Source organism: Melanotaenia boesemani, chromosome 13 (assembly GCF_017639745.1).
Source record: "Melanotaenia boesemani isolate fMelBoe1 chromosome 13, fMelBoe1.pri, whole genome shotgun sequence".
NCBI classification, from domain to species: Eukaryota; Metazoa; Chordata; class Actinopteri; order Atheriniformes; family Melanotaeniidae; genus Melanotaenia; species Melanotaenia boesemani.
Window position 1 is genome coordinate 23532866 of NC_055694.1, and position 17363 is coordinate 23550228.

Sequence of the window (17363 nt, forward strand, 5' to 3'; positions counted from 1 at the left end):
CCTGACTTCTTCCAACTGTGCATCTTTCTCTTGTTTAACCCATTAAGTCCTGATGAAACGCATAATTGTACCTGCATGCATGTGTAGAAGGGTGCCTCTGTTATAATAGGTTAAAAAAAATTAAGGTGGTTGCTATATAAGCCTGCAAAGATTTACCAGGAAATGTTTCTTTCTTTTGATCTTGCAAATGTTTTGGATCAAATATGACTGTGAAAATAATCATAATATGCACTCTCAATTGCTAAAATTAGGTTGTTTTATTGACATCTAAACTATCCCCAGATCCTACTTTTAGATTAATCTAATAAAGCACAGTGACGCTTGGCCTTCCTTGATGAATTCAGATCATCTGTTTGCATATCTGAAAATTAGCCTCAGACAAAACCTCTGAAGGATCTGTTACAGTTACATTCAACCTTTATCAATAGTTTTTTTTTTTTTTTTTGGTTGAAAATGTAATTTAAACAAGTTACAAGCTCACAAACGGTTAGTGGCTTTATCCGTTGTGTCATGTACTTGGCTGTTGTTTAAATTTTAAAAGAAAAATTGATGATTGAATGATTTTACACAGACTTTCTTGCTTATCACCAAGTGGTTGTCAAGTATGTTTTCTGGGGTGATGATTTGTGTCTTCTTTTATTTCTGAATAAGAAAGTTAATCCAAAGGACACTTCTGGACTGACAGTAATAATGTAAACAAGGTACAAGTTATTTGTGTAATAACCCTAATCTAGACATCATTAACCAGAGGGATGCATCCTTAGTCTGATGCAGTCCTTTGAGATGGTCAGTTTCTACATTTCTACATCCAAAATCTGCTGACCTTCTCATAGCTTTGTTGAAAAGTCCACCAATGATACTTTACCAAGTATACAGAGGGTTATTACAGAGGAGACCAGAATTATCCACTGATATTACCATGAGACGTTTTTATCACCAAGATTAGGGGGCTAAGGCGCCTTGCTTAGGTGCAGACCCATTTAGCAGCACTGGCCAATCAGGTCACAGGTACCTACTAAGGTCTCAGGCGCATGTAGGATAAGGTGTTCATTCAGAAGGTCTTGACACTCTGCAGGACAAAGGACCTAAATCGAAACCCAGAGAAACAGGGAGGTAATGTGTGTTTACATACTACTGTAATTAGTTTTTTTTGTAATAATTGGAAAGTAGTGTTAATTTACTCATTTCCTTAAGGAAATTTAATTTGATAAAATGTGAGGTCGGACTCTCTTTTAAACAAGTGGAATGAGAGATCATAAACTGAAGACGATTACTCCGTTAAGTGGAATGAATTTGGTCTTTTAACTTATTGATCAATTAAGACTAAAATTATTTGAGAAAGTTTAATTAGTGACTTTGTCTTCTAAATTTCTTTTAATACAGTAATGATTCTGATGCATTCAATGTGTTCTTCCTAAGTGTTCAACACATCCCTAAGCATCGAAGCCAGAGTCAAAATTTTTACCATTGCATTGATATTTTAGTTAAACTTTTTGTCTTTGGGTAGTGAAAGTGTCAGTGGTAAGAGTGTCAAACAGAGGATTGGGGTCAGCGGGATAGCCACTGCTTTTAGGATCATCAGCAGGTTTTGTCTTAACCGGATTTGGCTGGAGGAGCTGAATCAACTGTGTCCCAGGATTACAGGGATGACATTGGAGAGGAGTTTAGAGTCCACAGGCCAGAGCATTGAGGGCTTTGCAAAACCCTGCGCCTCATCTGAACACCTTGGCGCTCTAGTAGTGCAGTGAAAGTCTAGCTGCTCTCCTGCCTCTCTGCTTTCTTGATATCTGGACAGTTAATCTATTCTTCATTTTGACTGTTACTAGGGGGTATGTTTCATTTTTGGATGTCTAAATGGATATATATTTTCTCATTTTAGTTACAAATATCACTTTTGGTTAGACTTTTAAGGGAAGCTTGTTAAATGCTTATTGTAGCCAGATGTTTTCCCAAAGGCTTGCTGTTGTTTTTGAGGTGAACAAATTTACCATCATCCTTAAATTTGTTATCTTCAGCCTTAAGTAACTACCTAGCGCTTGTTGCTAGGTTATAGTTTTAAGCTGGCAAGGGCGAGTCTTGGGCTGTCTCTAAAGTGATTCGCCGCTGCTTTGTCTGAGCTTCACTGATTGGTTTTATGAGAAACTCTGTTATGCAACTAAATTTTGCAGTAGTATGTCCATAGATTCTTTACAGATGGAAAAGCATGTATCGACCTTGACTGAGAAAATGCTTGTAATCTGGAGCCCTAGAATTCCAATAAAATGTCAACATTAAATGTTTAATTACACTATTGTGTATTACTATTAATATTAAGTATGCACCTTCTGGTATGTATATTTAGCTTGTCATTGCTTGTCTCCTCCAGATCAGCAAGAATCTAGGCGGCGGAGCGAAGCACACCATTAGCAGAGGAAAATGAGTGAACTGGATCAGCTACGCCAGGAGGCTGAGCAGCTCAAGAACCAGATCAGAGTAAGTGGCAATCCTTACCATCCTTGGGTTAGTCTGTTTTTAGCTTTTGTAATGAGTTAGAAACCCAAATTGACTTAAGTTCCCAATATTTCATCATGGTCCACTGTACTGCACGCTGTGTTCCAGCTGCGCATTAGCATAGTTGAAAACTGGTAGAGGATGCAACTTGGATGTTTTGATGCAAAATTTCTTCTTCACTTGTGTTTAATATAAAAGTTAGTACTGCCATTGCCACAATACAGTTAAGCTGATGTCACACATTTTTGATTTATTAAATTTTCATATAGCACATTAATGGTGAATTCACCCCAGGCATGAAAGGTCATCCGTTCATTTGATTCTAACCCTACTGGTAATTATACTCAATTATAATTTGAAGATTGATCAAGTTATTGTTTTTCAGGATGCCAGGAAAGCGTGTGCAGATGCTACCCTGTCTCAGGTAAGAAGCATATTTATGCCATCGTCTTGACTCAAATTAATTCCTTGCACTAAAAAAAAATGCATTAAAACGTCAGATTTTGTTGTTTGGTGTTTGATTGTACAATACTAACAATGCTATTAACAAACCACATGAAGTTTGATTGCACGCAAATGTCAAAGGGCTCTCAAAGTGACCTTTCCCTCCAATCGTGTTTAGATCACAGCTAACATTGACCCTGTTGGCCGAATTCAGATGCGTACTAGACGGACACTGAGAGGGCATCTGGCTAAAATCTATGCCATGCACTGGGGCACTGACTCAAGGTAATCTCATTCAACTCCTTTCTTTCCAATAACTAGATATTTATTCTCACCACCCTAGTCTTTGTCAGCTAAATGCCAGAAACACCTGCAGAAGCTTGCTCTAATGTCTTTGTGCTCATAACTTCCTGATTTTCAGGTCATGATATCCCACATTGGTCAAGACACATTATCAAATGGGTCTTCTTGTCAGTTTGTCATAAATATAAAATTAGTGTTTAAGCTAGTTCAGCATGTATGTGTGCATTAGGATGGGTAAGTGGGTGGGGAAAATTCTCAAAATGGTGTCGGCTTATATTAAAGCAGGTGTTTGGGATAATATCCACAGCAGATAGGTATAAATCTCACTTCTCGTGTTGTCATAAATGTCATAAATGTTTTAACCCAAAGTCTGTGACTGGGAGGCTATTTTTAGATCCAAGGAGGCTCTACTTAAATTTATACAGCAATAGATTTCCAAGAGTCAGAGTCAAGAGCCACCCCTAACATATATCCAAACTTTCAAATGGAACATGCAAAGTGTAGCACCATGTGAACCTGTGATACAGAAAACTCTATAGATCAACTATTAGAATAAAACGTTTAAATCAAGGACAACTGAAACCATATTTGGCAGCTGCAGTTTAAAATAATAGAAGCAAAAAAACAATTAGTGTTTCTACATAGAGGACATTATTTCTGATCATCTTTAGTGTAGCAAGCCTTTAGCAAACATATTTCATCACTAATGTGTCAGTAATGTTAAAACGTAATGATTCAGCACAATTAAAACAGCCAAATTTGTCTAGAAAACTTGAATATAGAACTAAACCTAAATCTGCTCAAAATTAGCAGTTTGGGTTTTTGTTTTTGTTTTTTTGTTTTTGTTGTTTTGTTTTGTTTCATTGTGGCCTTTCTTTGTGTTAAAAATGGAACAATAAAACAACACAAAGCTCTGCTCATTATGGAAACAAGGTCTGGCTATGTGTATGTTTGCATGAAATCCATGTGATTTGGAGTGCATTTATAAACAGTACAATAAAATGGAGCTTGGTTGATATTTTCATCCCTTTTAGAGTTTGGGTTTCCTTTCCTAACCCTGCAAGTGACAGAGGTCTGTTCTGATGAGAAAATGAGCATCTCAAAGCACTGCATTGTTGTCTTCCAGCTGACTTACTTACTCCTCAGTTACTGGAAGCCAATGTGGAGTTTGGGCACATTTGACTATTTTTGTACTTCCGACATGATCCCAGATTGCGAGTTTAACTCTTAACTTTTTTTTATTAAAGTTAGATGCGTTTGCACTGAGGCCCGCAAGCAGATTACTTCGGTTTCTCAGTAATTCAGTTCTTTCCAACCTCCTGAGCACATCTCGGACAGTAGTTAAGACTGCCAGAGTCCCTGCAGCCCTTGGTTTGATCACACCTCATGTGCCAATGTGCATTGGGACCATCACTGTGGTTACTCTTGCTGGATTCACCCAGATACCAGAGCACAGCCACAGAGGTAGTGCCTTGGAGCTCTCTCTAGACAATTAAAAAAAAAATCTCTGGAAAAAAAATTGCAGACACAAGGATTCAATGGTTACAGACTTTATGAAAGGAGAAGGGAAAAATCTGTAAACATATTTTATTATTTTACCACTTTGTGTCTACTTTCAAGCTTTTCACAGGATTTAAATGGACTTGTGACTTAAAATTATGCAGGACACACAGATTATGCTGATCTGTGGAAAGTTTGCTTGAACCAGGAAGGTCTGACAACAGAATTCATAATACAAGATGACATTAATACTAAAGCAGCACAGGCAAAAATCCCAGAAAAGGGCTACACTTAATCTTATTAAATTTGAGACTTTGATTCACTCCATCATAAAGCAGGCCTTTGTCTGCTTTGATTCTGGTTGGAGGAGGACAAGACTAAAGGACCAACAATAACAGAAGACAACCTAGAGGAGCCCACATCTCAAGTTATTCTATATATTCCTGATACTGCCCCCAAGTGGCACAAAATCACTGTAAAATGTAGACCTGTATTTGCGAAGAGAAAGTATATTCAAAGCTTATTTTTATTTGTCTCCCACCAGGCTTTTGGTCAGTGCCTCCCAGGATGGCAAGCTCATTATTTGGGACAGCTACACCACAAACAAGGTAATCAAAGATGCAAAAAATGTTATCATAATATTATATATTATTATAGTTATATAATTATAGTAAGTTATTATATCAGGTTTTTTTTTTTTTTTTTTTTAATTTTCAACTGTTTTTTAAATGACTGTGTGAGATGGTTTGAATTGAGACATTGTTTTAACCTTCTCGTTGTGTTAGTATCTTTTCCTTCCAACTGATTTAATTTGAATTGATAACATGCATTTACGATGCATTTTATGGGATCCAGGTAAAGGTTATTTACGGGGGCTATCATGCTCATTAAAGGTTAATATTGCTAACTTTGTTTTTTTCCATCTCTTTTTCCCGGTCTCTTTCTTCCATCTGTCACTGTACACTATCTAATCTTAAATCTTCCATCTCTCCAGGTCCATGCCATCCCATTGCGCTCCTCCTGGGTGATGACATGCGCCTATGCCCCTTCTGGGAACTATGTTGCCTGTGGTGGCCTGGACAACATCTGCTCAATCTACAACCTGAAGACCCGTGAAGGAAATGTGCGCGTCAGCCGTGAGCTGGCTGGACACACAGGTAGACCCAACTCTTCTTTTATTCTGTGCCGTACTGTCCATCATTCATTTCATAATCGAATTCTGATTATCCTGCCAATAAAGTGGTACATTTATACCAGTATGTTGACACTACAGGACAATAAAAGGTCTGCTTGGCACCAAGACAAATATTCCTTAATCAGTGTTTCCCCTACTGTTATATTAAGGGGGTGCCTCGCCCCCTCAACGGCAAGCCCCGCCCTCCCAAGAAGGTCAAGTTAATTTTTGTAATGGTGTGATATCACAGTGGAACATACTCAATCAACAGTAGCAGAGTCATGGGCCAGAATTGTTCTTGGGAATAATAAATTCTCCAGAGATGTCACTCATAATTATCCAACAGCCACTGCCAGCATTTACTAATCATGTAATGTTAGATCTTATCCAATAAAACTTAGAAAGTAGGCTTTGGGAATTTTAATTAACTAATGTTAAATCCTTTATCACATATAGATTAAAACACATTAACTTGTCCAAATGGTCGTTGAAAATAAAAGTATGTATCTGTTGACAGTATTTCGCATCATCATGCTCTTAAAAACTTAGTTTTGGATCAAAAATACTCTGGTGTAAAGCTAAACATCACTTTATTTTGATTTTATGAGATATCTCGTTTTAATTGTTTGCATTTTACCGTAAGGTGACACTTTTTGTTCTCTTTGATGGAGCAAAAGATGTTATCTATTAGTTTCACTGGAGCTCACATCAAATTAGCTTACGGGTTTTTATTTATTTATTTTTTAAACAAGTCCTGCAAACAACTAGCGCAAAAGAAAGCTATTCCAAGATTTTCTTTAATACAGTCTTATTTCCAAGTGAGGCCTGTGTGCAACACCTAATTATTTTTGCATCCAGTAAAAGCTAGTCACAAAGTGTCAATTTCCATTAAGCTCAGAATGTGGTAAAGCCTTAAACCATTACAAACTAATGAAAGTGTTGAGTGCTTAGGCAAGGAGCATTCATCTGATCAGTGTCACATGATGCAGGAAGTGTGTCAGCATTTCAGTTCCAGTTCCCTCACTATAGGGAGGGGTATATACACTCTGCCAACTAGTAATGGATGAATTATGGAAGCAAGTCATGAACCAGGAGATGCCCCACAGCTTTTTTTTTTTTTTCTTTTTCTGTTTCTGGTAGTGAATTAGTCAATTCATCTCTCCCACATTCAGCTCACATAGCATTCTCTGTGGGTGTGATGAATACTTGGAATTAGATTTCTTCCTCTGTGAACAGAGAAATTATATGAAACTTTAACCCGCTATTAACTGTTAGAGTCCATAGTGAAGAAGTTAATTAATCAGTGTCTTTCATTCTTTTTAGGTTATTTGTCCTGCTGTCGTTTCCTGGATGATAACCAGATTGTCACTAGCTCTGGAGACACCACCTGGTGAGTTGTGATATTACATCATGCACAATTCAGTGCTACATCACTATAAATAGAGACCTCAAATTATAAGTGTTTCATAACATTTGAAACTGTTAAATGGAAAGTGGATTGGATTGGTATCAGTGCTGTCATGTTTTTATTTTATTTTATTTTTTTAGTTTTTTTGTTAGATCCTGCTAGACCTGCTAATGTTTGACTGAAAGTAATATATATCATTAGTATTTAAAACTGTTCTGATTTAAACTATAATTTAACTGACTTCATACAGTCTCTGGGATCAGATCACTGACCGCTTTTCATATTAAATGACTCAATGTCTATTTTTCTTCCGTTGTTGCAGTGCTCTGTGGGACATTGAGACTGGTCAGCAGACAACTACATTTGCTGGTCACACTGGAGATGTGATGAGTCTCTCTCTGGCACCTGACACCAGGCTGTTTGTGTCTGGAGCCTGTGATGCCTCAGCCAAGCTCTGGGACATCAGAGAAGGAATGTGCCGACAGACCTTCACTGGCCACGAGTCAGACATCAATGCCATTTGCGTACGGACAGATCCCCACACACACACACACACACACTTTCATATGTTTCATATCAGGGTTTTAAGTTATTCAAGACATCTGTTAGGCAAATCTGTCAGAGCAAATCTGTATTATGAGGCCAGTACGAGTCAAGAAAGTTCATGGATGCTGACACTGCATTTAGAGTTTTTTTTTTTTTTTTTTTTTTTTTTTATCACAGCTTCAAAGCTGTTTAAGTTTACTCAGTCCAAGTAATTTGACTCTATTTTAATGAGGCTTCTAGAAGTATATTTTTAAATTAACACCAAGAGTTTATTGTGCATATTGGATCATTTTTACTGAAGTAGTAGTCCACAGACGTAGCTCTTACAGAAGTAACAAGAATCTATCATAGTGATGGCACAGACTAGGTGGTAGTTACTGTATGTTAGACAACAATTGCAAGTTTACTCTGAGTTAAATTAATATACAACATTCTGCAATTTCTCCACAGTAAGGACTTCATGCATGATTTAAATTTGATTTTACTTGTCGTCACAGTTCTTCCCTAATGGCAACGCCTTTGCCACGGGCTCGGACGATGCCACCTGCCGGCTGTTTGACCTGCGTGCTGACCAGGAGCTGATGGTTTACTCACATGATAACATCATCTGCGGCATCACCTCTGTGGCATTCTCCAAGAGTGGCCGTCTTCTGCTGGCTGGCTATGATGACTTCAACTGCAATGTCTGGGACACTTTGAAGGCCGACCGTGCTGGTAAGTCACTGTTTGAGCAGTGGAACTAGATGAGCCCAAAAAGTGTAGTATTGCAAAATGGCAACACAAATGAATCAAAATGAACGTGCACGTCCTGCTGAACAAAATAAATTAATATTGTTTGAGGATCGTAAGATAAACTAGAAAACCTTCTGAAGTAGAAATTAAAGTATGACAAGGAAAATTTTAGGCATCTCAGATTTACAGCTATAAGGCAATATAATATATTAAATTTGGTTTATAGTAGTACAGTGGTGTGAAGAGTGTTTTCCCCCTTCCTGTTTTTTTGCACGTTTGTCACGCTTAAATGTTTCAGGTTTAAAACATAACTGAGGTTTATCACACCCGAGTTCAGTTTCTCTAGCCACACCCAGGCCTGATTACTGCCACCCTGCGTCTCAATCAGGAAATCACTTAAATAGGACCTGCCTGGCAAAGTGAAGTGGACCAAAAGATTCTCAAAAGCTAGACATCATGTGAAGATCCTAAAAAAATAAGAAAAACATAAGATCTGTCAGTCTGGAAAAAATTATAAAGCCATTCCTAAAGCTTTGGGACTCCAGCGAACCACAATGAGAGCCATTATCCACAAATGGTGAAAACACCTTGATGAAAAATCATCTTGATGATCCCCAAGACCTTTTGGGAAAATGCTAAGTGGACTGATGAGACAAAAGTTGAACTTTTTTAAAGGTGTGTGTTTCCATTACATCTGGCATGAAAGTAACAACACTTTTCAGAAAAAGATCATACCAACAGTAAAATATGGTGGTAGTGTGATGTTTTGCTGCTTCAGGATCTGGAAGACCTGCTGTGATAAATGGAACCATGAATTCTGCAGTCTACCAAACAATCCTGAAGGAGAATGTCCAGCCATCTGTTCATGACCTTGAGCTGAAACAAACTTTGGTTCTGCAGCAGGAAAAAGATCCCAAACACACCAGCAAGTCCACCTCTGAATGGCTGAGGAAAAACCAAATGAAGACTTTAGAGTGGCCTAATCAAAGTCCTGACCCGAATCCTATTACACAGCTCTGTAAAAAACTCATTGCAAGTTATCTCAAACACTTGATTGCAGTTGTTGCTGCTAAGGGTGGTCCAGCCAGTTGGTAGGTTTAAGGGGCAATCACTTTTTCACACAGGGCCATGTAGGTTTGGACTTTTTTTCTCCCTTAATAATAAAAACCTTCATTTAAAAAGTGCATTATGTGTTTACTTGTGTTGTCTTTGACTAATATTCTTTTTTTTTTATCTGAAACATTTAAATGTGACGAATGTGCAAAAACAATAAGAAATCAGGAAGAGTGCAAACACTTCCACACCACTGTAGTTGGCATGATTTCTTTCATAAAGAACATGGTAGTTTGACATGAAGCCATTATAAAGCCACCAAAAGACTACATCAGATGTCTGGTTTAATAAATACGTTATTTTTGGCAATATAGGACTGATTGGAAACTATGAAAACATTAGTTTTCACTCTGAGGGGCTGTGCTCCTATATTTAATTTTAAATGAATGATAAACAAATCTGACACAGAATAGTTTAAACCTTTTTTGGTTGCCATTTTTGGAAAATGAAATAACCTCTTGCAAGCTCTGTCAAACGTTAACATTGGAACTTTTTCAGTCTTCTTACTGGAAAAATGTCAACAGTTGAATTTATTGTTCTTATTCTAATTATAAAAAGTCTGTTTCTGGGTTCGTCCCACTGTACACATCTTATGTTTTGAAGGGCTGGAAGTATTTACCTTCCTCTGGACTTTGGCTGAATGTGACCATTGATCTAAATTTTCTACATCTGTCAAGATGGTCGGCTTCCTTTCAGAACTTCAAGACAAACTTATGAAGTCTTTGTGAATCAGTGGACATGGAAAAGATGTTTAATATCTTGCTACCAAACAGGCCTGGCCGCTCACAGGTGCTTCACTTTAAGCCTGTGATAAGAGACATAAGCGGTCGGCAGGAAGATGAAATATTAACGGGGTGCTGTCCTGTGTTTTTGCTAAATTACCAAAATCCATCTTTTAGACTTACCTGGAAGCCTCCAATGTGAGTGTTGGTATGAAAGAATAATCATTCTGTTATTGGACCATTTCTTTAATTTAAGTATGACTACTGGACATAATGTGATCGTAGTGTTTTATTTACAAATTAAGCACCAGCAAGAATTTCTAAACAGCAGGACCTCGGCCCGGTTATGAGTTCACGCATTTGTTCACCCAGTCTATAAACCTCACACAGCTGAAGCAGTTTTTACAAAGTAGAATGTGAGGAAACGTTTCTTAACAGTATGTGAACTTTGGCATGCACTTTAACAAATGCTGCTGTTCAACAAGCCAACCAGCATGGTGTGCTGAACTTTACATTTAACCTATAAAAGACAAAGTCCATACAAAATCAAAGTCCAGTTCACGTTCTTTTCACTGGCCTGTCTTCCAATAATACTCTTAACTGCGCAGTTCAGTTGTGGGTAATCTTAATTTAGAGGTAATGATTTCAATGTCAGAGTTTTAACAGAAACCTGTTAGTTTGGAAGGAAAAAAACACCAGACGTCTCTATCTGTGGTTGTATTAGGATTGTTTTTACTGCTTCTAATAGAAATGAGCTAGAAGTTTCAAGTTGGCTTCTGCACCACTGGATTCTTCATATGTATAGTGTGATATACAAGTCATCATTGTATTATTTTGTACATGTAGTATTGTAGATGCATTTTGGACGAGTATTTAAAGTGTGTAGACAGAATTGTACATATTGAGTGGCTTAACTGGAGAGAATAGTGTGTAAACTGTGTTAAAATGCATCTGAAAGAGCAGCAAGCATCACCTGCTCCAGCTGTGGAAGCATCAATACTTTACAGCTATTGACTGCATAGTGGGATAGGAATCAGAGGTGGCACACATCTGAGTGGACCTTTTCAAACACACATACATGCAAACTTAATTGAGCCACTGGAAATGATATTTAGCAGGATCAGACTGATCAGGTTTCCACGTCATTAACAGTATTACATCTGCTCTGTGTTTAGGTGTCCTGGCTGGTCATGATAACCGGGTGAGCTGCTTGGGTGTGACCGACGACGGCATGGCAGTGGCAACAGGGTCCTGGGACAGCTTTCTCAAGATCTGGAACTAGAGTCTGAAGGTAAATGATATGAGAAGGACACTTCATGGTGTGTGGTAGTTTAAATTTGGCTATATGTAAAAACCTAAAATTTGTATTTGCTGCCATCTGGAGGCTGGGGGTTGATGGTGCAGCATGTAAGACAAAGCGACCCGACATCACATCATTCACACAGGGAATTATTTCACCTTTGAGCCTCGTTTAATTGTGCAATAAAAGTCTTTCTGATCACATTTGAATAATTGAGCAGTTTTTTGATAGAGAAATGCAGCTAAAATATTAAGTGAATGTTTTGTTTTTTTTCCAGGTGGCATCCGGACTCCAAAGTTGAGTGCAAGACCATTCCAACATCACGATGTTCAATTTTATTGCATATCCAATCTTTTCGAAAAACGCCATGATACTGACTCCGAAAACCCCAGAAACCTAACAAGGGCAAAAATTCTCTCTCTCCTTCTCATTTAAAAGAGCACAATTGTCTGTCACTCATTCAGCTACACGAAATAAAAAAAAGACAAAAAAAAATTAAAAAAAAAAAAAAAGCTCAAGGAATTTCGTGGTTTCAAAATGGACTGGAGGGGAAAAAATTGTGCATTCCTCTGACGATCATGGTCTGGTATTGTAAAAAGTGAAAATACAAAACCCCCGCCACCGTTGCCACTACCACAAAATAAATGTGTCCTGCATCCTCATTATGCATAGGGTTGAGTGAAGGTTATTACATGACAGTGATCTAACTCTTAATAGCTTTTTGACCATGTTTATTTTTTGTTTTTCTGTTTTCATTATTATATTTTGTTGAAGAGAGGTAGATCAGTGAACTGTCAGTTAATGTTTAAAATGAGGATCAAAGCTTTGTTTTATTTCCTAGTCTTTACTCATTTTAGACAATGTTTATTTTAGGTTGACACGTAAAAGAACCTGCAGATCATGTCATTTTAAGTCCAGCTTTATCCCACCGGAGAACAAAGTGAGAGAATTTAGCTTCAACAGGGAGTCCTCAAGCCACTTCTAGCCCTTCTGTATATTTAGCCCCATGATACATTTACTGTTTCTTTTTCCAGTGTAGTCCACGAATCTTTGTTTGCACAAAAATTAAACTTTGCATATATAGAATAATGTCTAAAGAAAAAAGTTAATTAACCAAGCACATGCTGTTTATGATAATGAATGCTCGTTTTTAAAACGGAAAACAACAAAAAAAAATACAAACCATTTTAACCATTCATACACCTTTTTGTCTGGCAACAGTGTAGAATAATTAAATGAAGATTAACCCATCGGATCTTAATCCACCCAGCCCCGTTTTTATTCTTTTTTTTGGTTTTCTTTCTTCTTTTTTTTTTCTTCTTTTTCCTCCTCCTTTACTTGACTTTTGTTTTCCCTGGTTTTCCGTTGCCCGTGGTTGGGACCGGTGTTGTGATTTGGTCGGGTAGGGTCTACCTCCACTTCAGCCTGGTTGCAATCCGGACGTCTCTCTTTTAACAGAGGTGCCCATTCCGTGCTTGGAAATGCAGTTACTACTCTGTGAATGACATGTTGTATAAATCAATGTTTGAAAATAATGATATTGAAACTTTTTAAGTTAAAAACGAAAAAAAAAAGATTTTGGTTGTCTGCCATGGGTGGGTTATCTCTTAGAATCGCATGCTGTAGAATTGCTTAAAAGGTGCATATGGAATAAAGTCCTTTTGATGTTTTTCTTTAAGAAAATAACCTGTTGAATATATCAATACATTGGTATTTATATTTTTCTTTCTATTTTTTCTTGTTTTTGGCTACTCTGTGCATACATGATTCAATTACAATGTCAAAGCTATGCACTCGAGAAGCAAACCCTGCAACATAAACGGTTACTTGGTCCACTCTTGAGAGGAGTTCCACAAATTAAAAAGTAACATAAATGCTTAAATTATACACACATACGTATATTCATTCACCTTAAATATACATAATCCAGATGGAACAAATAAATTTTCATTCCTTCTGTAGCAAAATGAATTTCCATTTACAAAGAAACATTTTATAACAGGTTTTTTTTTCTGTCCTTTAATAGAAAATGAAAAGTAAATCTTGCAGCATCCGAATGGCAGAATTTTCTGTTGTTCCCTTCTCCTTGTAAACAGATTGCGCTCTTTCTTTAGCAGTAGTGACTTTTTTTTCCATTCTGTTTTTTTTTTTTTTCTCTCTGCGACATTCTGTACAAAAAAATGTGCTGTAATTGTGCGTTAGGCCTGGAGTTGGCAAAAAATAAAACAAAATAAAAAATATTAAAAATTAATTAAACTCCCTTTCCTTTTCTCTTTCTCCATCAAATAACTGTAGAGCTCTGCACCCCCTCCCCCCCCACTCTTCCCTTTTCACCTTTTGTATTTAATTTTAAGTCAGTCAGTGTACAACCGAAAGCTGGATGCAAGATAGAAACTATATTAAAATGTACTGTTATTTAAGATGTAATAAAAAGCAGTTTGAGATGACCTACTGTGTTGAGTGTGATTCACTTAGAGCGATTCCCACTGAAGCTAGAATGTTGCAGACTGTTTGGTTTCCTTGTAATTATGTTCAAGTCAAATAAACAATTTCTTATCCACTGTTGAATCAGCCTGGCTCCTCTGTACAGCTGTGAATGCAGTTACGCTTCATGTTTTTTTTTTTCATCAGTGTATGAAATCGATGTGACTGCTTTTATATCAACTTACTGAAAGACTAAATTACCATGAAACAGTTACTTAAGCCAACTTTTGTCGACTTAACTAAATTTTCTTTCAAACACTTCAGAGATGATCTCCACTTTCCTTGGATTCGAGGTGTAAAATATCTTGATAAGGGCCACCTCCAGCAGTACTTGCCAAGTCTAACATCTTCCTGCCAGGTCAGAGATGCTTCTACAGGTATCTGTTATTGCTTCACCAAAGGTTGTGGGACCCGTGAGAATTAATTAATAATATGAGTAAATGAGCCCTGTCCTTTACTGCCCTCTACTGGGAATATTGCCCAGTACCTAGATGTATCTGAATGTTCATTTTTATGAAAAGGATTCTTCAAATTTTATAGATTTAATCTAGGGCTGGGCAATATATCGAGATTTTCAAATATATCGAGACTATCAGACGCAATATAGAAGGAAGCAATATCGTTTATATCGAGAGCTTGTTTTGAGTTAAAAGCATCTTTTGCATTTTGCACAGCTGTATTTTTGTTATGGTCATTGAAAAGTATTTTTAATGTATTTTGTTTTAGGAGCATTTAATTTAATATAAAGGTACTGTAATATTAGTCGGCTGTTTTAATGCACATGTGCTGCTGATCCTTAAAAGTATATTTGGCACTAAAGGCTGTAAATTAGAACTGTCTCTTTGGTTACTTGACAAAAAAAAAATATATTGTGATATATATTGTACATCGTGATTCAGGTAAAAAATATCGAGATATAAGATTTGGTTCATATCACCCAGCCCTAATTTAATCTATATCGCTTTAACATGCTGTATATACAATATGAAGTTTTTAATTAAGCAGTTAAATTGTCCAGTTACACTGAAAACTGGAGAGAAGGGTTGCTGTAAGGACATCGTAGGATATTTACAAATTTAGAAACCTCTGTTATGCAGACATTGTACAGAGTAATAATATCTACATAGTATGTACATACATTCAGAAGTTTCTGTCCAAAACTAGTCAGAATATTCCCCTATTTAAATTTCAACATCACAGAACACATAATTTTACATTATAAATGATATACAGTTAATAAGTAATCAAAATACTTGTATTGATAATTATATGTTGGGCCTCGAAGTACATAATCATTGCTAAGTACATCATTTATTCTTAATGAGGTAAAATAGTGCCAGCATCACAAGTGCTAAACAAATATAAAGAATCCATTAATTCACCTGTTTTTGGCTAAAATGTGTGGATTTAGCTTGTAAAACATTTTCCTAAAAACATTGTAATCATTTACAAAAAATGTTACAGCATTCTTTTACTTTATCATGTTTACACACTGAAATCTTAAGCAACTTTCAAATAATACAAATAATATTTTAAGTTCATAAAGAACAGAAACCCAACAAAAGGGCAAGACAGTTTTTATTTGTATGGCACATTTCATATACAAGACCATTCAAAGTGCTTTACATAAAAGCATTACCGATGGTTCAAGGAAAGCAAAGTAAGTAGTAAAAGGCAGCAAAAAATAGCAAAAATGACAATAAAATCATGAGATAAGTTAAAAGTTAGCATGCAGATTTCATACATAAGGTGCATGAGAAAAGAAAATTTTAACCTGGATTTAAAAGTGTCGAAGTTTGGTGAAAGTTTAATCTGCACTGGTAGTTTGTTCCACTTGTTTGCAGCAGAACAGCTAAATGCTGCTTCTTCATGTTCAGTCTGGACTCTGGTCTGGACTACCTGACCAGAGTCTGAAGATCTAAAAGCTCTGCTAGGTTTATATTCTCTGAACATATCACAGATGCATTCTGGACCGAAACTGTTCTGGGATTTGTAAAAAAAAAAAAAAAAAAAAAAAAATCAGGAGTTTTGAAATCTATTCTGTGATCATTAAATTTGAAATAAAAATAGGTGTGTTTAGTTTTTCTTTTAAATCTTTATAATTATCTTTAACTTAGCATTTTAGCACACAGCTTTAAGGTAAAAGAAACTAGACCAAGCTTTTGAATTAGTTTATGCTTTCCTTATTTTTATTTGTTTTATTAATACTTTATTTAAAACGTTCATAGAACAATAACAACGTGGAACTATCCTCAGAGCTTGTATCAAAACAGCTGCCATATTTAGACCACCGTCTGTGCTGCTGTATAAAATGTAAATAAAAGAAAATGTAACAATATGCTAATCTCATAACCCATATTTTATTCCCAGTATAATATAAATAACATCAGGTGTTGAAACTGAGCCATTTTACCATGTCATGGAAAATACTAGCTCCTTTTGAATTTGATGGTATTAACACATCTCAAAGGAGGTAGAACAAAGGCAACAAAAGGCTGGAAAATTAACTGGTACAAAACAAAAAAACAAAAAAAAGAAGAATGAAGGCGCATTTAGCAACTAATTTTGTTAATAAGCAACAGGTCAGTCATATGAGTGAGTAAAAATGAGTATTTCAGAAAGGCAGAGCTTCTCAGGTGTATAGAGGTGCAGAGATCCAATAAGCAACAAGCGGCATCAAAAATTGAGATACTAAGAAAAACGTCCCTCAATCATGTAAAACTGCAAAGACTTTGAAGATCCCATCATACAGAAAGCATTCAGAAAATCAGAAGGAATCTCTGTGTGCTTGGGACAAGTCCAAAAGGTCATGATTTTTTAAGTCCCCCAGTGGCAATGCATTAAAAACAGGCCTTTTTTTTTTTTTTTTTTTTTTTTTTTAACAGGAAGTCGAACAATTGTTCTTCTTCGAACAATTATATGAGAATACGAAAGATGCTCTTATCTTTTTCTAGACCAGAGCTCATTTAAAATTATATGCAGTAGGCCATAATTAGACTTCTTATTAATCTTTTTATTTTTTATTTTATTCTATACCCAAAGCACTTTAAAAACAACAACAGCTGACCTGTACGCTCTTTGGTCAGCTGTTGTTGTTTATAAAGTGCTTTGGATATAAAATGGTATGGTGTGTTTCATTTGATCCAT

The 17363-nt window shown here is 36.4% G+C and overlaps 1 protein-coding gene across 1 annotated transcript in view; it reads left to right on the forward strand.

Moving 5' to 3' along the window:
• The window catches only part of gnb1a (guanine nucleotide binding protein (G protein), beta polypeptide 1a), a 43486-nt gene extending 29189 nt beyond the window's left edge, over positions 1–14297 (forward strand). Inside the window, exons 2-11 of the mRNA XM_042003329.1 lie at positions 2366–2472; positions 2876–2914; positions 3113–3219; positions 5282–5345; positions 5732–5894; positions 7235–7301; positions 7642–7843; positions 8363–8579; positions 11608–11723; positions 12010–14297. Of these exons, the coding sequence (XP_041859263.1) occupies positions 2416–2472; positions 2876–2914; positions 3113–3219; positions 5282–5345; positions 5732–5894; positions 7235–7301; positions 7642–7843; positions 8363–8579; positions 11608–11714 (1023 nt within the window). The 5' untranslated portion in view covers positions 2366–2415 and the 3' untranslated portion in view covers positions 11715–11723; positions 12010–14297. The remainder of the gene's footprint in view (positions 1–2365; positions 2473–2875; positions 2915–3112; positions 3220–5281; positions 5346–5731; positions 5895–7234; positions 7302–7641; positions 7844–8362; positions 8580–11607; positions 11724–12009) is intronic.
• The last annotated feature ends 3066 nt before the right edge of the window (positions 14298–17363 follow it).